At 37.7% G+C, this 27,217-nt stretch overlaps 2 protein-coding genes across 5 annotated transcripts; one reads left to right on the forward strand and one right to left on the reverse strand.

Moving 5' to 3' along the window:
- Positions 1-151: 151 nt before the first annotated feature.
- On the reverse strand, positions 152-10,838 carry gucy1a1 (guanylate cyclase 1 soluble subunit alpha 1). 3 transcript variants are annotated; one of them, XM_005942032.2, is made up of 8 exons: positions 10,355-10,838; positions 10,010-10,077; positions 9,148-9,236; positions 8,327-9,042; positions 6,686-7,168; positions 4,748-4,891; positions 2,951-3,105; positions 153-2,227 (listed from the first exon to the last, which is right to left on the reverse strand). In XM_005942032.2, exons 1-8 carry the CDS (start codon positions 10,592-10,594, stop codon positions 2,089-2,091), a joined length of 2,034 nt encoding a protein of 677 aa, XP_005942094.1. In that variant the 5' UTR covers positions 10,595-10,838; the 3' UTR covers positions 153-2,088. The 3 variants fall into 3 exon arrangements, with proteins under 3 accessions (XP_042084449.1, XP_005942094.1, XP_005942093.1); XM_005942031.2 differs by having other exon boundaries at positions 154-2,227; positions 6,686-7,171; XM_042228515.1 differs by lacking the exons at positions 10,010-10,077; positions 10,355-10,838 and having other exon boundaries at positions 152-2,227; positions 6,686-7,171; positions 8,327-9,070; positions 9,148-9,235.
- An 8,121-nt stretch (positions 10,839-18,959) lies between these two features.
- ufsp2 (ufm1-specific peptidase 2) lies at positions 18,960-24,790 on the forward strand. 2 transcript variants are annotated; one of them, XR_006055407.1, is made up of 12 exons: positions 18,960-19,082; positions 19,283-19,364; positions 20,738-20,921; positions 21,711-21,777; positions 22,208-22,362; positions 22,461-22,653; positions 22,905-23,051; positions 23,146-23,310; positions 23,418-23,542; positions 23,628-23,700; positions 24,302-24,426; positions 24,522-24,790. XR_006055407.1 is itself a non-coding variant. In XM_005942030.3 (12 exons), the coding sequence occupies exons 1-12, from the start codon at positions 19,080-19,082 to the stop codon at positions 24,606-24,608; spliced, it is 1,410 nt and encodes a 469-aa protein (XP_005942092.1). In that variant the 5' UTR covers positions 18,960-19,079; the 3' UTR covers positions 24,609-24,790. The 2 variants fall into 2 exon arrangements, 1 of the variants encoding a protein (XP_005942092.1); XM_005942030.3 differs by having other exon boundaries at positions 23,624-23,700.
- The last annotated feature ends 2,427 nt before the right edge of the window (positions 24,791-27,217 follow it).

Below are 27,217 nucleotides of genomic sequence, written 5' to 3' on the forward strand. Positions count from 1 at the left end.
TTCTTTTTCAAAATAAAGGTCATGCATTTATGTTTCTACTAAACAAAGGCTATAAGTAACGAAATATTAACATAATTAATATTAAGATTAAGAATAGTAAGTGTTGCCTATAGCAAAATACTTCCTAATAACTCTGTATTTTATAAAGGTGTTAGTATTTTAACCTGTCTAGCACACATCAGGGTTGTGTTCATTCTTTCTGCAGCTACACACAGATCCAGATTCATTTCTTTCATGGTCTTATTTTTAAAATGATCCTCACTTTACATGTGCACCTAACATTTTTGTTGCTCTCCATACAGCATTTTAATGCTGTAGCTGGTCACATAAAGTTTAAAAATGTTATATGCTATTGGTCTGATAAAGTCATTATATTTCATTAAGCTGTGATGCAGCGATTTATCAACCCAACACTGGAACTAGCAGGACACCAATGGCATTGGTTGGATTTCTTTTTTATTTATCAATGCAGCGCCTACATGCAGTTTGGTCAGTAATAGAACAAAATGTATTCTCTTTCAAGACAGTATGATAATGGACTGAAAGACTTTAATAGTTATTTATTATAATAATTTCTTTGTTTACACAACAGGGATTAATAGCAACATAAGAAATAAACAAAAATCAGCGGTATAAGTATCAGCTATCAGACAACGTCTTATTTAAAACATACATATTAGCCAACAATTTCACAATTCCAATATTTAAATGAGCATGAATCTGAATTGTAAGAAATAGTTTTTGTAATCCCAAATTTAGGAAGCTCATATGTGTTTCTGCCTTGGAATTAATTTTTGTGAAGTTATCATATAAATGTACTGGAATAAAAAGGGAATTATTCTACTCTGAAATTTAAACTAAAAACACTCAAGTAAAATAAAAGTGCCTGAAATGATGCAGAGAAGAAGTAATTGAGTAAATGCATCTAGTTACTTTTCAATGCATGTACTGCATCATATATATGTCAATAACTTAAGATGACAATTATTCATACAATGCAATGTGCTACAGAGTCATTCATTTAAAACTGTTTGTCAATATTTATTGCACTTTGATTACATTACAATAATGGTTGAAGCACATCATTATGAGTGACATTCATTGTATTCTGGCCGTGTCATATTCCCTCTGTAGCAAAGGAGTGCGATGAAACTCATGTAATAAATATAGTATAAATGTGAGGTGTGGAAAAAGACTAAAAGTATGCACAAACATTACGTATGTTAAGATACTGAGAGTTAGGAATGCTTTATGTTACACAACACACCTAAAAAACAGTGTATATGTTTTTTGTCTGACTCAGAAAGAAATTATTGGTTGTGTTTTATTAAAAAATAAAAATAAATAAATAAAAGCATTTGTTTGTAAACCAACATATGATCCTGCCTGTAGAGCTTGCATAAGGCACCTTGATCTGCTCGGCATTGCTTCATTGGTTCAAAGGTTTAATCCTAAACTCTTAACATAGTTTAATTGTTTGTGTTATATGTTATTAAAGAATATATTTTTATTTATTTATTTATTTTTATTATTTGTATGTAATTCTGGGACACATTGCTTTACCAGGTACCTAGTCTGGGCAGTCAGACATTTACAGGTCATCATATCAAAAATGTATTTTTGTAACATAGCCACATTTTACAAGATTAAAAACTTTAATGACTCTTTTTAAAAATTTGTATGCTTTTTGGTGCATTTACTATACATTTTATACTATTTTTTACAGACAACAGTCTTAGAACAACAGTCCCAAAGTCCTCTCTTGACAGCACTTCTATATCTCTGGCAGGAGCTAGAAATGAAAGCTACTTTTATATCATATCAGTTTGCGCAGATGACTCATTCTGGAAGAAAGATGAAGTAAGTTTCTACAACAACTGTACAAATGGATAATTGTACAGAGACAAGACTCATGTTTGACAGTAAACTGACATCTCTGTAATTAAGCAACTGCAAGAGTTTGACTCGAAGACACTATCATCGACATCAACTCAACCAAAACCAAGATATACAAGGTTGTTGCACTGTGTTCACTAGATAGGTTTATATTACTCCATAGCTAAAGTTTTTGGGATCTGTCACATGACTTCATTTCATATTCGGTTTTGAAGTTTTGACAGACGCCTCCAAAAAGTAACAAACTCCAGGGATGTCGTCTGGAAAGTTGGCCGGAAGCTCCTGTCTGCTCCTGGGAACAAACACGAACTCTGGGCGACCCTTCAGCAATCTGGGACAAAGAGCGCACAGATAAAAGATGGATCTCAAAACAACGTGGCGAATTATTTGACACAAGAGGAAACACAGTGCTCATCCAAATGTTAAGTTTCCTGTCAAGAGCACTTTGGGTTTTTTGTTATCTGCAACAACCACTTGTGGAAACAAATTATACTGTGCAGAAAGAGAGGTATGCAATTTTATTTGGGGGGTTCTGCCTGAATAGGTTTACTTTGAACAGTTATTGTTCTGTTCTGAAAGGCTTTTCTTTAGCTCCAGTAATAGCTAGTCTGCTCTGATTGGTCAGTCTGTCTCATAAAAATGAAGCAGTGGTCACCTTTCATAAGTCTATAAGTAGCAGCGTGGCCCCATAAGAGCTGCCAGCTAGGTAGCAGGTCAGTCTTTTTGTTTGTGGGTCTGTCTGTAGGAGGTAATTGTCATTGTGTTACCTGGCGATGTAAATAAGTCACAGCAGAACTGTCTGGATGATAAACAGGACACTTCAAGCAGTTAAAGGGTAGCATTTTCAATGGGAGATTATATCTCCTTTTGGGATGGACTAACTTGAACCTGCAAAGCTTTTACATGCACAAAAAACATAATACGGGCACTTTAACATACAATATTTAGCTTGGTGGACAGTTGTTTTGAAGCTTTTTTCAGATTATATGTTTTGAGACAGTGACATGTGACTATGAGCTACTTTTCTTGTTCCCAAGTTGCAGAGTTATATCACCTGTGGGTTGTGGGGCTGATGTTGATTTTTCTAGGTTGGCTGCATGATTCAAACTTGTTGGCCAATGTGACATTGTTCCCAAAAAGGCAGTAGCGAGGCATCTTAACCCCAACTACACCAGCAAGTACTGAACCGGTGTGGAGGCCGATACGCATCTAGGAAGAAAATGAGATGTTTTAGTTCAAGTTTCAGCTTGTCTTGCCTTACACATGCACGCAGTTGTGTGCACGATGACACCCATTCCTGCCTTCATTCTCATGCTGCTATACTCATCACCTATGGTGAAAGTAACATCTGAATACAGTAACAAATGCAGAGACCTGCCAAGAAACCGATGTAATTTTAATTTTAGGAAAAGTGAGATTTACAAATATTGGTGTGTGTATCTATCTATCTATCTATCTATCTATCTATCTATCTATCTATCTATCATCTATATATCTATCATATATCTATATTAATTTTTTTTTTTTTATTTTTTTATTTTTTTATATTTTCATATTAGAAACAAAATCTAATTCCTCAGCATAACATTTTCTCAATATTGTATGGGTATAATTTTGCTACAGAATAATGTTTTGGTGTTTTCAGAGGGATGAAAACCTTCCCAAGTAACCACTGAGGAAACATCCAGAATGGCATTTCTGGCATTCGTGGAAGTTAATGACATGACTTTGCACATGTTTGGTTTGGCTGATTCTGACAGCTGTTAGGCCAATTAGGACTTTTTAAGGCAAAAACACCACATAGTTTTATCATCATCAGACATGCATGATTACATATCAGAGTATTTAGTCAAATATCTAAGACAGTTCACTTTTATGAATACAATTCTTTCTGTGTAATAAATTCTGTGCTGTAATGTGCCGTGCAGTTTGTAACATCTTATGAAGAGTACAAATTAAGTAATGTTTAACTTATTTTATTTCTGATATTTAATACATAAATTAATGCAGAATGAATCTCGAATCAATGCCATTCGATCAAGATATGTATCTATTTAGGTTTTTAGTTCAAGGTCAATAGAGCTAATCAGTTAAGGATGAATAATTCACAGTTAATTCTTTCATAATTTAATATGCAACCAAATAGCTGAAATGTGAGGCTATTCAATTAATAATGCATTTACACACTATATAGAAATACATTACCCTGAATACACTTCTCTGTTATAGAAATCAAGCTAGCTTCATACATAAACTTCTTCTGTAGAGTGCGTGAATCAGCATTTCTTAACAGAAGATACGTTTTGTGTGAACTGCTACTAAGAGCAACCAGCAGTCAAGAGAGACACAGAGACACACAATTAAATCATCCTGAGTCAGATGTTGGTGAAACATTATGATTTGTACTCTGATTAGATAGTGTCACCTAATTATTAAAGATGTTACACTCTGCTTTTGTGATTCACGTTCTTGTTTTGATAGGTTAGACTCATGTTGAAAAAACCCCAAAATTGTCTGACTCACTGATACAGTGACAGTAGTGGCTGTCAACATCATCGTTCGTTAATTGTGCCAAGTTCTCTGCAGATAAGGACAATAACTGGAAAGCCACCAATAATAGTGACAACAGTTTAAAGTGCAGGAAGCCATTAAAGCATTACTTATTGTGTGAAATCATTATCTGCTTTATATTCAAATTATAATAAACAACAGTTTGTAACAGCAACAATGTAGTGATAGTTCTCTTTTTCTTGTTCTTAAAACTCTCCAAATAAAAACACTCTGACACTGTTGGAAGTTACGTAATCTGACTGAATAAAGAATTGTACAGTAATTAGTGCTTGGCCCTCACCTGTATTGGCTCTCCCGTTGGCGTCATAACTCCATTTGAAAGCTCCATCATCTTTAAAGCCATGAGTGCAATTTGAACAGCATGAGTGTCACTCTCCCTGTGCAAGCCACCAGCTACACAGTATGCATCACCAATGGTCTCCACCTGAATAAAGCGGAAGATTGTTAAAATTATTTCTACAGAGACAAATATAAAACGGCATACATTGTTTCAGGAGCTTTTTATGTCTTCTCCTACTCAATGTCAAGGGCTTTATTGCTGCATTTAAAGTGGCACACCACGTTTAAGCTATGAGCCGCGACATTGGTGCATATTAATATTGTAGCAGTAGCAGTGTGTGTGTGTGTGTGCGCGCGCGTGTGTGCGTGTGTGTTTATCTATGTGTAAGCAGGCACGTTTTGTTAAAGCAATAGTTATGTGATAGCTGTGAATGTGTTTAGGTGTGTAGTTTTAAACTTTAAAGATGTGTGTGGTCTGACGCATGAATAATGGGTTAGACGTAGCAGAAGTAGCCCACCCTTACTTTACTCATCAGTCCTTTATTTTCATTTCCAATGCATTAGTAAGTCTTCCAATATGAGCTATCTTCATCTGATATATAAATGTGATATTCTTGAAGCTTGGTCAATGGTGTTGTGGCTGGTGTGATCACATGAAAATATGGACCCTATGTTTTTTTTTAAACTGAGACTATGATATTTAACTGTTAAGAATACATTTGACATGAAGGCAACGAACCTTAGACAGAGTGATAAATGTAAAGTGGATATTCACCAAACAGTCTGCAACAATTTGCCTCCATCGTGCAGCAGAAGACAAGTAAGTGTAATAAAACTTAAACTGTAATACTGTAGTACTTTATTAAAAAGTCCAGCTTTTTTCCCCTTTCTTCTTCTATTCTGTGCAAATCTGAACTGGAGAGCACTCAGCTGCTATGTGCCTGGAACAAAGTAAAACTATTTTTAGGCTCACACATGTGGAGTGGAAACAGGGTCCTCAAGGAACCTCTGACTTCCTAGCGTTTTACGAGATATTTGTCAAACGCGCTCCTCTCTCTGTTATGCTTCCACGACAGTTTGATTACATTATCCAGCCTCCCTGCAGATTAGCAGCCTATGCAAGACACTTGGCTAGCTGGTTGAGTTACAGTCCTTTGTACACAAAATGGTATTACTTTGTTCAAAATGTTGTGAAAGCATTTAATGCATTTTGTAACCTCCTATTCATATATATATACACATATATTTATATATAAATGTATGTATATTATACTTGTCCTGGTGGCCCGGGATGTTGCAGAAAGAGCTTCAGCAGGCTCTTCTTCTACCAAATGGGTTACAGGGGCAGTTCTTTGTCCATGAGTTTTGTGTGTATAGTATGTGTATATTATTTTAGTGTATAATTATATCTAAGTTATTCAAGCTGCAGGCACGGCTGTGTGGTCATGGGGGACACACAGGTAATGTCCACCTTAATTTACGTGGGAGTTAAGAAAAGGATTTTAATGATTTACAAAAGACAGAAACGGAGTACTTACAACTGACTTGCACACTTACATTCCTAGCAAGATCGAGTGTACTTACATAAAAATTAATGAACCAACAAATGTATTAATAAAATAACGATTGTTGTTGTGGCTATTCATAAAGAAAGAAGTCACCTATCTATAAGTCTGAAATTTTTGCCAGCAAAATGACTTTCTAATAAACTGCAAAAATCCTAGGATGTTCAATCTTGATGTTGAGTCTTGCTTAATGTTGTACCATGTCACTTACTGTTCCATAACAAATTTGAAAGCTTGACAATGATCCAGCATTGTTAACACCTGAGTGGTTTCCCAACATTTGTGCAGTGTAGACATGAAAGCATGTGTGAATGTTCACTGTAAAAAAAAAAAGAAAAAAAAAAAGCTCAGCTCAGCAATATATATTAACCTACCTTATACACATCAAGCTCTCCACATTGGTGGTCAAACCTGGTGTATAACTCATTGAGCATGGTGATCACTTGCATGGGCGTACAGATTGAGCAAACAGCCGTGAAGCCCACAATATCAGAGAAGAGCATCGTAACATGGTCAAACTTCTTGGCTTGGACGGTTTCACCCTGCCACAGCTGCTGTGCCACAGTGCCGGGAAAGATCGAGAAGAGGAGATCCACTGTTTTCTTCTTTTCCTCCTCCAGAGCTTGATGTGCATGCTCCAAGGCTGCCTTGGCCTTCCCCAACCGCTTCTTCAAACCATCCTGTGCTTTGGCCTGCTCGCCAACCAGTACTACATCACGGAGAGCGTTATGAATAGGGATGTCTGACAGATAGAGGCCGCGACCTGTCAGCTCCTCCAGCTTGTCCACGCATGGCGATCCCAAGAACAAGATGGCGTTTGACTCTGAAACGTAAATCATCTGACCTTTAAGGTCCATCTGCTAAAAGGAAAAGGAAAATGATGAGAAACATTTAGAAATTTTTAACAAAATTGTTATTAAAAGCTATGAGATCCTTACAGCTCAAATATTCATGGAAGCAGTTTTTTCAAATGTATACACAATTAATTCCCTCAAGAGATGTAAATATTCCAGTAAAATAAAATGACAGCTGCATACAGCTGCAATCAGCCACAGTTTTAAACAAAGCTGAAAGATTTATTTATGTAGGGAATGTAAGCCGGTCAATTGGTCAATCTGTCTCACAGTCAAGACTTCAAGAGATAAAAATGTGGGTTGTTTAAATAAAAACCGTTGCAAGCCTTTGGTTTGTGTGTTTTTGTTTGTTTGCCTTTGAAGAGATTTGACATCGTCTTCTCAACAATTTTCCGATTTCATTCATTTTGTCTGAAAATAGCTAAAATTTTTGACAGCTTATTCTTTATTTTTCATAGACAGACAGCTTTAGCAACAATGACACTGAATGCTTTTGATTTCTCATGTTTATATTATCTCTACTATAAATTATTAAATATTTGTTAGAATAAATGAACATGAAAATTTGATTTGTGGAGCCATAGGAGTGGGCCGTTTTTCCTTTTTTTAACGTATCAGATAATTCAAGTTATGTTAATGTGCTATCTCTGCTGACTGGAATATAAGTATCAAATTGCTGACCCAAGATGCAAGAGACTGTGAAACTTGCTGGCTCGCCCATTTGCTGATTTCTACCTGTTTTAATTGGACCCTGTTCACTAGCTGTAAATCTACCACTGGAGGACAAGTGCCACATGGTATTAAGTGGAAGCATCTTTGAATAAGTTTCATTATAGCATGCAACATTTACTCGCCAGTACCTCTCATTGCAACTGATGGCTGTGCACCCTTACAAAAATAGCATGAGCATGGCTGTGGCTTTGATGGATAAAATGGTTTGACATTTCCTTCTGATCTCCACTGGGGGTATAATGTTGATCTCTACCTCAGGCCGAGTGCACCCAAGTACACCACTAATAAGCTACGATGCTTATAAGCAGCCCATTTTCCCCCTCTTCTACCCAAGTTCCTTAAACATGTAGGTGATGATGGGAAAATGTTTTCAGCCTCTCTAGTCTCTCTAGTCACTTTTCAAGGAATTTCACAGATGTATCAACGTACCTTTCCTGTGTTATCTGTGGTGGCAACTCCATGCTTTATCCGAATGATAAACTGTGCATTTAGCATAGTGAGGATACCCTGAAAGGTACATTTGATCTGGGGGGACACAATAGAGAAGTGGTCTTGGAAGGTACTAAACCGTCTGAGTCCATCCTTTCTGATCAGTCTTTTCCTGAGCCCGTGTCCTACTTGCACCAGAACCAGATCCTGGTCAAGTATCAGATGGAAAGGGAAGATAGTGGAAAAGAGAGAGGTAGGAAGGGTCCCAGCTGAGGTAGCCCGCAACGGACTGGGGCTCAGATTTTTTGTATCTTTAACTACAACTGTGTACAGGAGGCTGGGCTGTGGACTGGATTGCAAGATGGTGTCTCTGCCATGTTGGAGGTCCATCACCACATCCACAGTGGTGTTGTACAACAGGCGGGCAGCAGCTTTGATGACTCCTGGGAAAAAGAGCTCAGTGGTGGTGCAAGGGTTGAAGAAATAGACAGTAAGCAGGCCCGGATCTTTGTCTAAGCAGAGTACCGAAGGTTCGTTTACACAATCTCGTCTATCCGGGTTGGGCAGCATGCTGCTCTGTTTCAACAAGACATTGAAGCTGTTGAGGAAGTCGTGGAGCGCTCCCCCCACCACCGTCAAAATGTGGCTGTCCTCTTCGTAACACATATTAAAAATCTCCTCACCAAGAGCAATTTTCAAAGCTTCTATCGGGATTCCTGTTAGATACATGAAGAGGATAGGGATCTAATTCACAATCAGTGCTTAAAACCCCCCTAAAACATTAGCATGTTTTGGCCAATAAGATTCCGATTTGTCTTTACCTGTTTTGACAGAATGAATGTTCATCATCTCTAATAAATGCTCTGGTTCACTGCTACAGCTCTGGTGATGTGAACAGGAAATTGCTAGACTGGAAAGTCAACAAATATCAAAGTCAGACACACATTAAAAACACACTTTCAGTAGACGGTCACTGAGATACATCAGACTTCGGCTGGAATTGTCCACAAGATCATTTTAACCATTGATTTTCCTTTTCATCTGTCTGTAACATCCCAGACAAAATGGAAAATGTCTGCTATAACTTCCTAGGTGGCATTTTTCTATGTGCTTTTTTGTCTGAACAAACAGCTAAAGATTTTTTTTTCCATATTTATATTTCTATATCCACATATATGACATGTGACCACAAAGACTGCAAAACCTTGCATTTGAGAGGCTGCGGCAAGGTAACAATCGGTACACATGCATTAAAAATGAGGGAAAACATCACCAAAAATAGTTCCAAATTAATTTTCAGCTAATTGGTTAATACACTAATCGTTTTAGCTCCTCATCAGACCGTGACCCTACTGTGAAAACTACGCATTAATGTCACTGCGCATGTGATATTTTCCATAGCAGTCTAATGTGCCCTTCATTTGGGAGGGTTTTCTCTTTTTCTCCAGGTATCCATAGCAGCCGGAGTCTGTATCACAACTCCTTGTATCAGTCTAGTAGTGAGAGTGCCAGAAGATATTTTGTAACAAATCACACATCTCACCCTCACTATTTTTATCATGAGGAATACACGCTGTGGTGAAAGTTGTGGGCTAGACCTATAATTCACAGACTGCAGCTGATAGGATGAGCAGTGTTTTTATTGATGTGTTGGTGGCAGCTGAAATTAAAAACACCAGTTACCTTTCAGAGTCCCTGCTGTGATCTGATAGTGTCATCATTCGTTGGAGGGCAGTGTGCAGCCTTTGAAACTGTATCACAGAGTGCCCAAAGCAAGTTAAAGGTCAGCGTCTGGGAATACTTAAACGTCAATTACAGAGGCTCTAATATTTATAGCATAAGATTTATCTGTTGCATTGTCTCAAGCGGACACAGGGGCATGGTGTCTGTGCTTTAAGGCAAAAATAAAATAAAATAAAAAATAAAAATAGATGCGATAAATGCAGTAATAGTTGTGTTTTTTCACAGGTCTAAGTAAAACACTGCAGAAGATACATGAGGTGAATAAGAAATGTATTTATAACTCACCTCGGGACATGCCAGTTTTCGGATGCTATCCCCAAGTGTATGCAGGTTAACTTTGGCTCTGCTTGTCTTCTTTCGAGGTACACCCTCACCTGTTTTTCCGTGCACGTCCTTGGAAACAGGCAATAAATCCGCCGTCTCAGTTGAGCGCTCCTCAAAGTCTCCGAGCTCATTATTTTTGGCGCTGGCAGAGAACGGACACTCTCCGGATATCTTCAGCTCTTTCAGCTTGGCGCAGAACATCTTCCCGGCTGTAACCTCCTGGCGCTTCTCTCTTATCTAATTTCGGAGGGAGACAGTTGTGGACGAGCAGTTGTGGTCTCTGGGGGAAATTCCATCATCTGATGTGCTCATTCAGGATACCTTCCTCCTCTCAACCCGACGATTCACATGATCAGCACCAAAGCCAGAGACCACATACAATATTTATTGAAAACAGCATGGGCAAATGATGGCAGGGAACTATCATTACCAAAAGCCAATGAGGAACTAGAGGGGGGCAAGAGCACTAAGCCAATCCATGCGCAAGTGGGGATGGTGTAGCCAAGCAACCTATCAGCAATGAGAAATTATTTCCAGACGACTCGTCGCATGCAAAAAAATTTTTTTCACTTTAGCCCGACAGGGAACCATCAAATAAAACTAGTAACGTATAAGGTTAACCACACTTCTGTTATATCCCCGCTCTGCGCTGAAAGGTGTTCATTTTACATTTATTGTCTTATTTGGCATTACAAATCTCGCATGGCTTACTCTAATAATGTATTTGTCACTCATGTTATCTGCACATGTTTAATTCATTCCAGAATCTCACCAGTATTTCCTGTACGAACGATCAGCTGTACTGTAATTATGAGAAAGATCAGGCCAATGCAGCCAATTGTCCTGTCTTTTCAAACCAACGACTTAAGCCTTCCTAAGCGTTTTGTAACTTACAGCTGTTGGACAAATTAATTGTTTGAATAACTTTCTATCCAACATAAAATTATAAATAAATAAGTAACATGATCAGGATCAGCGCATTAAAGCTTTCCTCACCGAGAACACTTTCCAAAGCTTTCTTGTCAGATACATGAAGGGAATTGAAGTTTGATTCACAAACAGTGCTTTAAAAACATTTCTACATTTTGGGCAGTAAATTTCCGATTGATCTGTTTTGACAGAGTGAATGTCACTACTGCAACTCTTACAGGGTCTTAAGTCTTAAACAATTTGTGGTGCCGCAACTTGCAATCGTTACACGAACCAAAGGTTCATTTAAGCGGAAGACTGTATGAAAAGCAGTATTTCTACATGCTTTATGAGCAGCACAATGATTTAAAGATGGTCCCCAACTTGTTTAACTCACACCCATGCCTATACACGTTTTATAAAGCTGTACAGATAACTTAACTGATGCCATTGCATCCAGTTTGGCTGAAAGGGACTAATGTTAAAAACAAGTGAGTCCTCCTCATCTCTGCTCGAGGCTACATCAACCACAGATAACTCAAGGGTTTCATGAAGCAGCTGTCTAACAGTGGCACATTTACAAAAACACAAATGTGCTTCAGTCTTGTAAATATATGAAGTCTGAGCAACATGAGATCACATTTCCACAGAAGATGTTACCCTGTGTGAGTTGAATTAGGTCTGTTCTACTGAAGGTCGGGGAAAGGCGCAGAAAGGATTGGACATGTTAGATGATCATTTATAAAAAAAATTGTGGAAAAAAATAGATTTTGTTGGCTATGACAAGGCTAAACTTGTGCTTGTTGGCCATGTTTGGTCTGAAAAGCAAGCAATTTCACTACAACACCATAAATCAATTTCGAGAGTTTAAATAATGAATAGTATTGTCACATGGGACTTTTCTTGTTTCTCACAGGGACTCTCTCTTATATAACCCTGAGCTTCTTTTAAGGTCAAGACCAAAGATGTTGCTACCATATAAAACAAAAGGTTTATAGGTTAGAGATTAAAGGAGGAACCCTTTCATCAGGCCCCAGGGTGGGCGCCCCACTAGAGTAATTAATTTAACAGTTCAACCTAAGGGGGGGAGGGGGGGGGAGAAATAAAAAAAAAGCTACTCATTTAAAAGGTGCAAGTTATGTTACATGTGACAGTTTCATGGTACTTTAACTGAAATGACAAGAGCATGGATGCTCTGAAGGAAGGCTAAAGTTAGTGATACAGGCAGATAGTGGCTTATTAGCTACATCTGGCCATGCAGTAAGATAAATAAATTAAATAAATAAATAAAAATTAAATTAAATTCAGTGAAAGTCAATGAATTTTAAGATGATTTTAACTAACCTGAAAGCAGCTTCAGTGCAAATCAGTGCCATTAATACCACTGGACATTCACTTTTACTTATGTTTTAGGCTTTACTGCCACTGAAGTTGACAGATTTGAGTATGTTCCTCTTTATCTATTGCATATTTGGTATACTTAATGCACTTTGTGGATTTTTGCTATGTGTATAGGTGTCTCTTAATCTCAAGAATCGCAGTATCATGCTTATGTAAAGGTTAAATAATATTAATACCAAATAAAGTCAATCTGTTTAACGTTGTAGCATCTACTACCAGTCAATACAGAAAGGTGCTAATGAATAGAAATATCATTATTTGCCTTTTTAAAATAAATCAATTGACTTTAGTTATTTTACACAAACAAAATCACAATATGAAATGCAGAAAAATAGAATAAATATTTATTTAAAAAAATAATTAAAATATATTAAATCAATACTCCGAAGTTAATTAAAGTTATGTTCTTCATATAAAAGAAAATGGAAAGTGGAATAATCCAGGTTTCAGTCTGTAATCATGATTAGTCATGGGGAGGAGCCATCGAGTTTGACGGCCACAGGTGGGAATGATTTCTTTTACTGAACGTGCTCCTGTATCGTAAAAAAAAAAATCACCCAATCTTGGTCATGAATACAATAAAACCTGTCATTTAACACAGACCCAAACATTGATCGTGAATTTATTCACGAATGAGATAAAACATTTTGAAGCCACACAGTCCTAACTGTGCAGACTATCTTTAAAACTACTGTAGGCGTTGGTCTGGTGGTGCTGTAATGTACACTTCTTAAGAATGATGGCTTTCTGACCCTTTAGACTCCTATAGATATGATTTAAGAAAGAGAACCAAATCTTTTAATTACATTTGGAGTTTCTAAAGACTTTCAATGACTTTTAACTTAAAATTATTGCACCCAGTTGTGGGGTTCTGATGAATAAGCCTCCTGAGCCGCAAGACTCAGGATGTGGCTCATTTCCTAATTTTGTTTTGGTTTGTTTTATCCCACGCTCCTCCATCTTCATGATGAAGATATTTTGGGAAAGACAATTAACTTTTTGTTAAAGTTGCTGTTGTTAAAGCTTGTTGTGTAAAACTGCTTTGAGGTGAGTAAAACCACTCCATTCAAAGGCCGGCTCACAAAAGTTAGCAAACATTTCAAACACTTTTTCCCCCCTTACAAGCAAATTTACTTAAAAGCAGCTCTAATGGAGACCAATTGAATAATATTTTTAACATGTAGCAGCGTTTGTCTGATTTTTTTTTCAGACATTTTTAGCTTGAAACAAGATCATGCTTTACAACAAGTCCAGAGCAACGACTTCTAATTCACTTTAAGTTAATAATATAGCCTCTATCACAGCTATCCAGCCACTGACTTGCTCGTTTGCATTTGCCTCTCGGGGCACTGATATGGGGTTGGAGGGCAACATCTTGAAGCAGATCTTTTTCCCCAGGTCTTAGTGACCCATCTGCTACCTCAGAGGTAACAGCTGCTGCTGCCTCTCACCAGGACCCAGTGGAGAGAGCACCAGCTGCGCTGGCATGAACAAACATCTTTGTCATGACTGGCTGAAAAGTTTCAGTGTTAATCTCGGCTTTGTTTTACTCTGTGTCATATCAGTGTGTTCTTTCAGAGGAGCCATGTTTGCACTGAGGGAGTAACCACCAGGTTTCAACACATCTTTCAGATAAAATGAGAAGTGCTGACTGACACAGCAGGCAGGTCTGTTTCTCGCTCTGTTTGTTCTCAAGTAACACCTTGGCGACAGGGGAAAGTGGAAAATGGTTCTCCGTCTAAGTGCAGTTGTTATGATTAAGGATCCAAATTCAGAGAAAGAAGAGGTGCTAATAAGAGATGACATGATATCTTCAACATCTCATTCATCCTCTCAATGATCACAGGACTGAACCGAGATTGATCTCACAGCTACTTCTGGTTGTCTGTGTTAGAAATTTGAGGAAGGTGGAGAGAGAGCTCATGCAGAGCTCTATGATGTCATTAGGATATCAGTTAATAGAATAAAATAAAATACCTAGAAGAGGTTGGAAAAAGAGGGAAGAAAGTCCAGCTCCTCCATTCTGTGGAATCTGGTTTCCGTGCATGAAATTCTCCAATATTTCCATCTATGGCTACACCGTTAAAGCCTGAAGTCATAGAAGTGGAAATAAGAAACATTTTATCAGCAAACTGTAATAGCAGCAAATGTGAAAGCCATTAGGCAGCATAATTACATTTCAGCCTTACTGCATATTGAAGCCCAGCTGATTATTGGCAAGCCAGTATTTACACCAGATATTAGCTATTTGCTCATGTATCTGTATAATTTATAACAGGGAATAAATGAAAAATTCTAAAGAGTAAAGAAGAGATGGGAGAAACACCCTTCAACCATATTATAAGAGTTGATGCTACACAGTTTGTCCACAAGAGGGCACTCTGCAGCATCCTTTTTGGGAACAGCCATGTTTGGAGACATAAACATAACATCCAGCTGATCCAAGTACATTCAGGCAAAGCATAAATATAGAGAAATCTGTAAAGGGAAATCCATTTATGTGACTGAATGAATAAGCTAATATACTGGAATATTCTACTGATAAATTATGTTTTATTTTATTATTGGCCTCATTATGTTGACAAGTTAAACAAATATCATAATTTCTGGGCCACAGCATGAAGTGGAAATCCATAAATATAATATTTGTGATTAAATTATTTATATATATGTACTTTTTTTAAATGCAGCATAAGGAACAGAAAAATATGCTTTCCTTTTCCTCGTCTGTTGCCTGCCTCTATTTGTCCCTCAGATGGTGCCCTGTGGTGAGCCTCTTAGTGTTGAGGAATGACTAGGACCAGTGTGCAGACCTCATGCCTCAATAGGAGACCAATCAAGTGAAGCTAAGCTCATTTGATATCCTGCAGCAAACGGAGGTTTTCATGCAATGCTCTCTTCTACTTGTTGTTTTTAATTACCCCTGGCATTCCCTAACATTTGTAGGAAAGCCAATAAGATATAATATTCTTTATAACTGTTTGGACTTTAGTTCCATGCAGGTGACAAATGTTTTTGAGAGCAGAGAGAAACTGCAATGCTCAAATTATTTCTGACATTATCTGATGGCATTTGGGAAAGAAACTCAAATAGTGGCTTTAATGGCTGGATAATCTAAAGGCAGGCAGGAAAATGTAATTATAGTTACATAAAGTATTTACTGTATACTGCTTACATTGCCTGATATAGACAAATTAGAAGATTTTCATGAACTAGATTAATCTTTCAGCTCTGAGAGAGCACACAGATGCCAAAAGCTACTTCTTTCATCTGTGAGACCTCTGAGCACAACATGATCCAGATGTTTCTCTTCTTGACATTACTTGAAAAAAAGTATCTTGTGAGGCTTTAAGATTACTTAAAGGATTTTTTTTAAAGTGGGCCTTAAAATAACTACCAAGTTCTCATAGAAGCACTGAAACATGAGATTCTTGCGGTAATCATTCCTCTTGTTCAAAGTGGTCATTAAAACCTCCCTAATCTACGTTCAGTGGCTATTTGGTACAAGTGATTCCAACATTAATCTGAAGCTAGTGGATGTTTTACAATTGTTTTGGGATTTTTATATAACATAAATTTTCCACTCTGTCGTTGCTCACATAGGTGTGCAAGACAGATTTGTGCTTCTATTTTGTAAAAATGTAGCTTTGAACCTTCATGGCTCGTCTACAATCCCCAGCCACTCGGCAAAAGGAGCAAGAAAATAATCACACTGCTGATACTGAAATGCTTTTATATAACTCTCATTAGAAAGCCAAAATGGGCTACCCTGAAAATAGTTATATGTTTCATCACAGCTGCACAAAAATTCTTTATATATATTGAAGTTGGGGTTTTTTGTTTTGTTTTTTACATCCCAGCACATCTGCCACTTTTCACATAAATAAAAGGCTCCAAAGATAATCTCTGCCTATGGACATATGATGAATGTGCATTTGTAATGTGAGTTCTTGCCATATAATCATTCCTTGCGCACACTCTAATATTTATAGCATATAACTGAAAAGATCTTAATGCTCTGTTTATGATACAAGGGGAGATAGTTAATCTCATCACAAATCTTCCTCAGCACACTAAGTCCACGGGAACTCAAGAGTCATGACTTCACACTGTTACAATGCATGCTGCTGCTGCCGGACTCAGTTTGATAAGAGGGGACATCCTGGAGCAGATTGCCACATTTAGGCACAAAGAATTGTTTAATAATGTAGATACTTGGAGTACAATACTGTGGTAATGTTGTGTTCCAGCACTTTAGTGTATATATTGAAGAAATATTGAATATTCTATAAATGTTTTAGATAAAAGAAATCTTAATATTAGACAAAGATAACATTTACAAAATGCAAAACGTTTTGTTCATTTAGAGAAAAAAGTTATCCAAACCTACCTGGCTCTGTGTGGAAAAAAGTCATTACTTTCTCTCTTCTTTGCAGAATTGTTTTATTTTGACCACACTGGAAGGTTTTCAAGCATAAATGGCCTGTTTAAGGTCCAGCACCATGTTTGACTGTCGGTGTGATGTTCGTTTTATGAAATGCTATTAATTTTATGCACATGTAACTCAAACCTTGCAAAAAGTTCAGCCTCTGTCTCGTCAATGCACAGACTGTTTTCCAAAATGTCTTGGGGATCCTGAAAATATTGTTTTTTGGCAAATGTGAGTCGAGCCTTTGTGTTTCTTTTGGTCAGCAGAGTTTTCAGCTCTCACCATAAGTTCACTGGCATCCCAAAGAGTTACAATGGCATTGAAAGTCTTCCCAGACCAATAGATGTGACTGAGTTTGCTTCTCAGCTGTTTCTGTCATGATGTGTTGCCTTTAGAGATCTATTAGTCGACTTCACTCCGTCAGACAGGCTGTAACTAAGTAATTTCTTTAGTCAACAGTAACCAAAGTAACGTGAGTGTTGCTAGTGAAATTGAAATAAGTTAGGGGCAAATACCTTTTCCCTACACTGCACCTGTTAGGTGTGTTTATTTTATTTTATCTGACACTCTGTTAGATTTAGACAACTGACTTTGCATGCGTGTACAAGAGGAACCATTTCATCTCTGTTTTCCAGTAATCCTAACAAACTTGATTTTATCCAGAGGCATTGTTAGGACAAAACATCAGTGACCTGAAACTGTCCTCATTTTCAACCCCACTTCCTGGCATGTGGTATTTGTGCTATTTGACTTTGACATAGCAGCTAAGAATAGCTAATACAATTTAAAATGGGGTGGAAAAGGTCTGTAATGGGAATATTTTTTCAGTAGATCCTCCTTTTTACAGATATTCTTGTAATTTATAATTCTTAGGCTGAAGAGTTGTCCTTTATATTTTATAAATCAGAGGGTGTAAATCTGATTTATCTGCAAGCAGAGCCTTGATGCTGATTTAATTTATCTGCCTTTGACTAGAAGAGCTTTGGCAGTGATGTTTGGAACAATTTATGACTTAAGCCTGCATAACAGCAACTTAAAATATCAAAAGCCTTGTCTACACTTACACTTCTGGCTTAACTCACATAGCTCTTATGAATATCCTGAGATAAACTGGCAATGCACCAAGAAACACATTTTAACCTTTTTTTGTGTGTGTCTGACTGTGAGCATTTACAGTGTTACAAAACACTTATTGTTGTTTTTAATACCCTCCTCCCCTGCACACACACACACACACACACAGTCACACACACCCATACAAAATAAATATCTCAACAAAATTAATAAGCAGAAGAATATTGACACATTGTGTCAAATGTTGCATAAGAAGGGGAACATGGGCAGTGAAGCAAGACTAATTAGATGGAGTAAAGTGTGCATTAGAGACTAAGCACAAGATTTAGCGTTCTCTAAGGGAGGACTGAGGAGGATTATAAGTGCCTTTATTTACTTATTGGCTAATTTTACCCCAGATGTAGATAGACTAATGTTGGGTGTTGGTTTTTTAATTATTATTTTTTTGTAAACTATTGAGTACATAATTGCTTATCTGATGAACTACAAAAATCCATGCAGTAAATGTGAATCTCAGGGGATTGACATTTCACAACAAAAGTTCAACTAGAAGATGCACTTTTCCTCGGTTCTCGGGAGGATATAGGTGGTAATATACAATACATTTATAGGCGTTTTAAATTTAAAAGGGAAAAAACTGATAAAAGAAAACGAAATATTGTGAAGACGTGTATGACAAACTATCTAGAAAACGTTCCCGAACTTACGAGTTACTATAAATGCACCATAAATGGGCGGAGCCAGTGTGGCCCAATAGAAAGCCCCAACCAGAGACACGTTGAACTTTTGCTTTAGTAGACATGTCAGCCCCCAGTGCTTAGAAACAACTGACAATAAACAGTGTAGTTCCTTTGCTAGGCTGAGAACTCCAAAATGGTAAGGTTGCTGAAATTAAGTTATCGAAACGAGGTCGTGTCTGTGTTCCTCTGTGTTCAGACCCACGAGTAAGTCTATCTTGTGGGTTCTTCAGTTCGTGGCTTAGCAGTTAGCCAGTAACGCTAAAAGAGTAATTACAATCGTTGTCAGATGATTTCCCCAACCAGCCGCTGACTTTCTGTCGTTTTGTGTGCTATCAGGTCGTTGTTGACTCCGAGACTGCGACCGTTCTTCGTGTCAAAGGTCTGCTGGAGTTCAGATGTCAGCTGGACGGCACAGATGGTGTGTTCAGAAACGATTTTTAACAATATGTCTAAATGTACACACACGTACAGTTAAAACATCCACAGTCGTGGTAAGTGGTTTGCATCCATTCAGCTCGCGCATGAATGTCACGATATTTTGGGGCTTTTAATGATTTCTTGGAAGTGCTGTCTTCCGAGCACAGCACACATTTTTAAGACTTAAAAAAAATAAATTATTGTGTGTGTGCACATGTTTATTTGGGGGTTTTTTTTCTACTAAACACAGAGTCAAACCCCGTGTGAAGTTCAAATAAATAAATACACTTATTTCTTTTTTTTTCTTTTTTTTAAATAAATGGAGATTAAAGTTCTAAAATGTATTTTAACTTGACGGGGCTAAAACCTGTTACCTTCTCATTTGAGATCATGATTGATTAATAAATTGTAGTTTCTTTTTGTAGTTGTGAAAGTCAAAGGAGCTCCATGAAAATCTAAGAATGAGAATTACAGATTTACACAAGCTGAGAAGGTCTCATGGAGCCACTTCTAAACAACTGCAGATTCCATAATCATCACTTCAAACAACTGTACATAATTACATGTTATTTACATATGTCGCCACTTTGTCATGGTCTGGTAGAAGACCCAAACTATCACCCTTAGATTAGAGGAAATTGGTTAGGATGCTCAGGAACAACCCAGGAACGACCAAAGCTCAAACTTCCTATGAACTAGAAACTGCTGGAACACTAGCGTCACTGTCCACAATGAAGAGAGTTTTACATCAGCTTAGACTGAGAAAGAAGCCCTTGCTCCAAAATCGGTACCTTCAAGCTCAACTGAAGGACTATTGAAAATTTGTGGATTATGCTTTAAATCTGCGTCCGTGCCAGGAAACCAACCAGTTTAAATGAACTCTACCAATTCTGCCAAGAAGAGTGGTCAAATATCTAGACAGAATTATGCCAGAATTTTGTTGTTGGGTACCACGATCAAACTCACTAAGTGACACTTAACCAAATATTAGTGGGGGTCTATCTATATATTTGATCCCGTGTGGATTATAGAAAATGCAGTTTTTCTATTCATTTTTCCTGCTATAATTGAGTCAGACTATTTCAAACTTTACCCACATTACCAGGAATATAATTTCAATATACATGCTTGATGTAATGATGGCCTTCTAAGACAAAACCCCCAAACATTACTTTGGATGTCCTCATTTAGAAGATATTTAGTTAACTAAAGTAAAATGTATACATGTGTAGCCGTTTAGTGTACTAGAAACAGTAAATTCTATAACAGAGTGGCAGTAACTGGTCAAATGCAAATTCCAGAACTCAAGCCATACAAATCTATTACCCTAACGCTGTAGGAATGTTAAAGAGAAACGCTATTTTCTTCTTACAGAGCAGCTGGTGCGAAATGTCATCTCGAGAACGTTTGAGACTCTTCGCTCCCAGGTGAAATCTGAATCCTGTGTTCTGGCAGTGAGCGACAGTCCTGTTATTATATGGCCAAACAAAGATGCTTATGCCACACCTGAAGAAATAACTCCAAGTACACTATGTGAAGATATGCATCAATGGATACAGTAAGTACAGACATTATTACAGTGCATTATTTCTCTCTTGAATAGATTCTTCATCTTATTTTGTAAGAAGAAGGTTGACTGACATGCAAGAATTGAGACAATATCTTTGATTGTGGCTCATGAACAGTGGTCCCTTGTTGCACAGTGAGAGATGTTCAGAGTTGTGGACCACAGATAATTTGGGATGTAATTATAAAAAAAAATGTCTGAAATTTTAAGACGACTACCACACAATAAAACTGTTGCTACCAACTAACCAACAGGAATACAGTCTTTAGTGACATATTGATCTGCATCTTTTAGTGGCACGATGAAAAAAAAAATCTAAAGCAGAATAGATGAAGGTAAAAAAAAAAAAAAAATGCGAAGCTAAAGTAGAACATTTAGTATCAGTATCTTGCCCGAGGATACTTTGGCATGCAGACTGAAGCAGCCAGGTTTCAAACTACCAGATACCTTCAGAGTAGACTCTATCCCTGAGCTGCAGCCACCCACAGCAAATTTCAGATATTATGTAAAATTTCAGACATCTGTGGTCATGTAATACATTTTATGCACTCCATACTACGAACTTTATAGGAATAAATGCATTCATGTGTTTGACACTTTGATTTGTGCTCATCTGTTTTAGTCTCTGTTTTGGTTTATAGTTTTAAATGTGTGTTTGTGTGTTTCCCTATATTGTTCTGGACCTCTTTTATTGTCATTGCTGTTTCTTTGTATTTTATTGGGCTATATTGAAAAGTGTGTGTGTGTGTGGTGGGGGGGTTGTTTTGTTTTTTATTTCAGGGCAGACGAACAAGAGAGTTCTGGGAAAAAATCATCAAAAAAGAAAAGCAAAAAAAGTTCGGTGGCGGTACGTATCGAATAATCAGCAATATTTTGTGTTCTGTGAATAATATGGAGCCATATTAAAGACTATAATCAGTTTGACAGTGATTTTTTTTTAATTATCTGACCAATTTTTGTTTATAAAAGAAAGAAAGGAGAAAATAGCACTGTTTCCTGAGCCCAGTGTGATGCTTTGATCCAGTCTAGTCACAATAGTCCATATCACAGTGACAATACATGATAAAAGTGCTGACACAGTAGAGCAGGCTCAGTCCTGCTGCCACAGGCCAGGCATGCTCTGTCTTTGTCAACCTGCTGTTCACTGCAGATGCGACTTGAACCTATGCCACTGGCTGATTGTTTCAGCTTTCATCATAACGTTTTTTTTATGTCTAGTTGTCTTTATGGCGTTTGCGTTTACCTGTGAATATAAATTCACTCTTATTCCCTTTCAGAGTGTCATAAACCTTCGTCTGATGACGGAGGTGACAAAGCCAGGCCCCCTCTCAGCCCCCATCCTCACCAAAACAGTTCTGAAATCCCACTTTGTGAGTGTGACTCTTCCACTAGACTGTGTTGTCTGCACCGGCCGCAGCGATACAATCAAGGAGTATGTCTTTTATACAAAACATCTGGTTTCATACCACTAACCAAAGCTCGTCTCTTACAGTAATATTACTTTTTGTTTTTTTTATTCTGGTATTGCAGTGCCTGCGAGCAGCTAATTGAGGCACTAACTCATCAGTTGTGTGAGATGGAGAAAGTGACTCTTCAGAACATGAAGGGAATGACATTACTTGTTCCTGAACCGGTCCACTTCCTCCTTCCAGAACCAAAAGGACTGGTGACTGTGGTTTATCCAGTAGGAGTGCCTGACAGCCAGCTAGTAGCACAACGTAAGGTTAGTGTCTTAACATGTGCTCAATCATCCAGGTAAGGAAATCCCAAGAAGTTGATTCACTTCATCTGGATGTAGAGCTCCATCCAGATGAACAGAATCAACTTTTTGGGAAAGTAAAGTAAGAACCGCAGACTGAACTTCTATCATCATAGACATATTTATCCCAATGAGTTCAACTTGTGCTTTCTTGTTTAAAGAAAGGACAAAAAGAATGAATGACCTTTCCTTGAAACTTTATTTTGTCTGAATAGGAGCTGCATCAGCAGTTTGAGCTACCAGATGACAGGCCTTATTTCAGAAGAGCCAACGCTTACCACTTTCCCAATGAGCCCTACAAAGACGGTTATCTCCGAAACCCTCATCTGGCTCTCACGCACCCTACCCTAGATAATGGAAAGGTATATCTAATTACTTATTTTAAATCCTTAACAGTATTCTGCTCATTTGCAGAAATAGATGAACACAGCAAGATTTTTTTTTTCTTTTCTCAAGGTGTATTTGGTCCAGGGGATCTACAGCTATCACCACTACATGCAGGACCGTGTAGATGACAATGGCTGGGGCTGTGCTTATCGCTCCCTGCAGACTATCTGCTCTTGGTTCCAGCAGCAGGGTTACGTAGAGCTGCCTGTGCCCACTCACAAGGAGATCCAGCAGGTAGTTGCCCTATAAAATATGATCAGAGTACAAGGTATGCCCACATTTCCTCTTTTTTTTACAATGTTATCAGACATGTCCAAGCTGTCTGGTTCTCTGCTTTCCAGGCTTTAGTGGATGTTGGAGACAAGCAGGCATCCTTCGTCGGGTCACGTCAGTGGATTGGATCCATTGAGGTTCAGGCTGTTCTGAGTCATTTGCTTGGGCTCACTTCCAAGATCCTGTTTGTGAGGTGGGATTGCATTTCTTGTGAATGATTATGTGTTTGTGGATGATTTTAATATATCTGACAACTAATCTGCCTTCTCTGTAGTCAGGGAGCTGAGCTGGCGTCCAAAGGCCGAGAACTGGCCAACCACTTCCTCACTGAAGGAACTCCAGTCATGATTGGTGAGCTCACTTTCAAACTGTTACAGTTACATTAATTTTATGACCTCACAGAAACTTTGTTTTCTTGATATTTTTTATGATAAGCCTTATTTTTATAATTCATTATCCAAATATAGAAAAGTTACCTCACCGCAAAAACCCGAAGAGAAGCAGAAGCCCACTATCATTCCCAGGATTTTTTTGTTTGTTTTGTTTTAATTGGCAGCTTATTGATTTTGGATTTGGTAAAGAAGGGAGTTCATTATAATCAATAAACTTCATTTCCATTACAAAGTAGTGGAAATTTGTCATGAATTTTGCTGTCAGTGCATGACAACATAAAACTCACTATAAACACCACATATAAACATTAAAACTTTTTTTTTTTAAAGTCACATCACCACAAAAACTCAAAGAAAACCAGAGCCTGCTATCATTTCCAGGATTTGTGCGTACAGTCATCTTAAGAATTTTACTAATTGGCCCAAAAATATGAATTGTACTCTATTGATTATGGATTTGGAAAAGGAGGGAGCTGACTATTTTCAGAAGCCTGTACTGTTGATAGCTAACATAGACAAAGCTTGTTCAAACTTACATTGCTGTTTGCTCTGTGTTGCAGGAGGAGGCGTTTTAGCTCACACTATCCTGGGTGTGGCTTGGAGTGAGACCACAGGGCAGATCCGCTACCTCATCCTAGATCCTCATTACACTGGAGCAGAGGACTTGCAGGTTATCACAGACAAGGTAACGGAAAAGCATTCACACCGCCAGCAATTCTCAGTCTGAAAAGCAGGTTCCCACACACTGTGCTGATCTTGGTGTGGCTGTTATATTTCCAGGGCTGGTGTGGCTGGAAAGGACCTGACTTTTGGGATCAAACTGCGTATTATAATCTGTGTCTGCCTCAGAGGCCGAAGGTCATCTGAGCTCCCTCAGCCTTCCAGATGGATCTCGTTTCAGTGAATCATGTTCAGAAATATGGAGGAGCACTCTAACTCGCCTTCTTTATGAACACGTGTCAACTTTTGCAAACTGAAGTAAAATGTGTTATTACTGTATGTAAAAGGCTTTGGTTTTGGTTGAGTCCTGCATAAATGATTAACTTGCAGCTACAGTTGGAAGTAATGTTTGTACTGAAATAAGAAAATAGTGGTTTACTGTGCTTTCATTGTTTGACATGGTTTAATATAACAAAGGCTCATCAATTATATCAATTATGCTCAGTTATATACGATTATCTTACTTCATTTCAAACAGTTAAACAGTTTTCTCATTGCCTTTTGTTCCTGGTGGACATATGAACCTACCATGAAAGATGGAGTCCTTGCTAAAATGCCATAACGGGCAAAACACTCATTGGTCACTTTATTAGGTATACCTGTTTAACCACTTGTTAATACAAATATCTAATCAGCAAGTTGCATAGCAACAACTCAATGTATTTAGGCAAGTAGACATGGACAGGACGACCTGTTTAAGTTCAAACTGAGCATCAGCATGGGGAGGAAAGGGGATTAAAGTGATTTTATGCCATGATTGTTAGTGCCAGACAAGTATAGAGAACGGTCTGAAAAAGAGAAATTATCCAGTCAGTGGCAGTTCTCAGAGTGAAAGTATGTTGCTGATGCCAGAAGAGAATGATCAAACTGCTTTAAGTTGACAACCAAGATATGCAGAAGAGCATCTTTTATGTGTTGAACTTTGAAACAGGTGGATTGCAGCAGCAGAAGACCACACTGGGTGCCACTTTTGTCAATTAAGAACAGGAAACTACAATTCGTGCAGGCTCACCAAAATTGGAAAAAAGAAGTTTGAAGAGTTTGATGTCTGCTGCAACATCTGGATGGTAGGGTCAGAATTTGGTGTAAATAGCATGAAATCATGGCTCCATCCTGCCTTATGTCAATAGTTCAGGCTGATGGTGGTGTAATGGTGTGGGGAGCATTGCTGCTGACCATGTCCATCCTTTTATGACCTCAGTGTAATCTTCTGATCAATACTTCCAGGATATGAACCAAAATCTCTCAGGAATGTTGCCAGCACCTTGTTGAATCTGTCCTACAATATTACTATTTATATGATAAATAATTAGTTGGTGTAGTCCTACATAAGACGACTAAAGAACAAACCTTACATCACATTGTACAAATATGTATTCTGTATTCATTTGGAAACAAGTTACAGTTGAAACAGAAAGAAATTAACTCTGTTTTTAATGAATAAAATACATTTCACTGAAACTAACCCTCAGTTTGTAGGATATGCAGGTATTCGTGTTTTTAAAAAATGGTTAATGAAAAAGTTATTTGTGGAAAATGGTCCTTCTTCGTAACTGAAGTTCCAATATTAGCCAGGTGTCACAGTCAAATGGATGGTTTTCTTTCAAAGAACACAGATTTATTAACTTTTTTCATCTTTTTCATACTAAATTTGCAGTTACTTATGCCTTCATTGTCTGAGTATGGGACAAATAAAGAAACCCCCCCTATTCAATCCTCATTTCTACCCATCCTGCATTGGCATGTAAATTATATGACAGTGACCAGTCACAGGTTTATACAACAGATCCCCCCGAGTGCTATTGTCCCAGGACATCGGCATTTCATTAGTGTGTGTCACTTCTTGGTCTAATTATGTTATTAAGAGTAAAACCATGACAAATTGTGATTTCAGGGGACGCGCCTCCAGATAATCCTCTTCTTGGTAATGGAGATGCACTAGGGGGAGCAGTTACTGTGGTATAATGGATCCCCAGGAGAAACTTAATGATCTCCCATCTGTTTGTCTCCAGTATCTGTCTCTTGACATGTTTCTTAAGTAGGTTAGAAATTTGTGCACAAAGATAAAAACACACAACACAGGGCAACTCTCTCTTTGTTTGTTTTCTGCATAAAACAGTAAGTTGAGTGGCCAGATTGCAGGAAGTAAAGTAATTTTTATTGTCTATAAAGAACAAAACTTATAACCTCAAGAAAAAAAGGTGAAAAATATAAAACATGGAGAGACGTCATTGTATTAAGTCATATTTTAGTAAGGAGACACGCATAAACAAATACAAGGGGCAGGAAGAGTAACAAATGATAAATAAAGGATAGAAATCAGAATAAAGGTGATTCAAATTCAAGTATATTATATGTCATATACTCTGTTGTCCCAGTGTATCAGTTGCATCAGTTTTGTCTTGTTAATGCGCATGTTTTCTATCACTCAAAATCATGAGAAAGAAATAATACAATATAAATTAAGTTTACCTAATATTACTCAATAAGAAACCATTTTGTAAACTGTATGTTAACTGAATTTTATCCCAAATACCTTCAAATATAACACAAATAGTTATTGTTAGATTCAGTACCAAAAAATAAATTTAGTTTTGATCAGTTTAACTTACTTTGACTGAAATAATCGGATTTAGCAAATCAGCGGCTGAATTTTCGCTGTTGTTTTTTATGAAATAAATCAAACTCTGATAGCCCTCATAGTGATAAAATGCTGGAGTCGACTGCTTCTCTTAACTACTGCAGAGATCTCCTAG

Source organism: Haplochromis burtoni, unplaced genomic scaffold (assembly GCF_018398535.1).
Source record: "Haplochromis burtoni strain Fernald_Lab_line unplaced genomic scaffold, NCSU_Asbu1 Contig_328, whole genome shotgun sequence".
Taxonomy (NCBI): Eukaryota; Metazoa; Chordata; class Actinopteri; order Cichliformes; family Cichlidae; genus Haplochromis; species Haplochromis burtoni.

Coding starts and splice junctions, on each gene's coding strand:
- gucy1a1 (XM_005942031.2), bottom strand. CDS start 10,594: ATGTTCTGCGCCAAGCTGAAAGAGCTGAAGATATCCGGAGAGTGTCCG. Junction 10,078..10,354: donor GAAAACTGGCATGTCCCGAG/GTGAGTTATAAA, acceptor TCTGTGATACAG/TTTCAAAGGCTGCACACTGC. Junction 2,228..2,950: donor ATCAGCCCCACAACCCACAG/GTGATATAACTC, acceptor TCTTTGTCCCAG/ATTGCTGAAGGGTCGCCCAG.
- ufsp2 (XM_005942030.3), top strand. Junction 22,654..22,904: donor AGCTAGTAGCACAACGTAAG/GTTAGTGTCTTA, acceptor TTGTCTGAATAG/GAGCTGCATCAGCAGTTTGA. Junction 23,311..23,417: donor CTCACAAGGAGATCCAGCAG/GTAGTTGCCCTA, acceptor TCTGCTTTCCAG/GCTTTAGTGGATGTTGGAGA.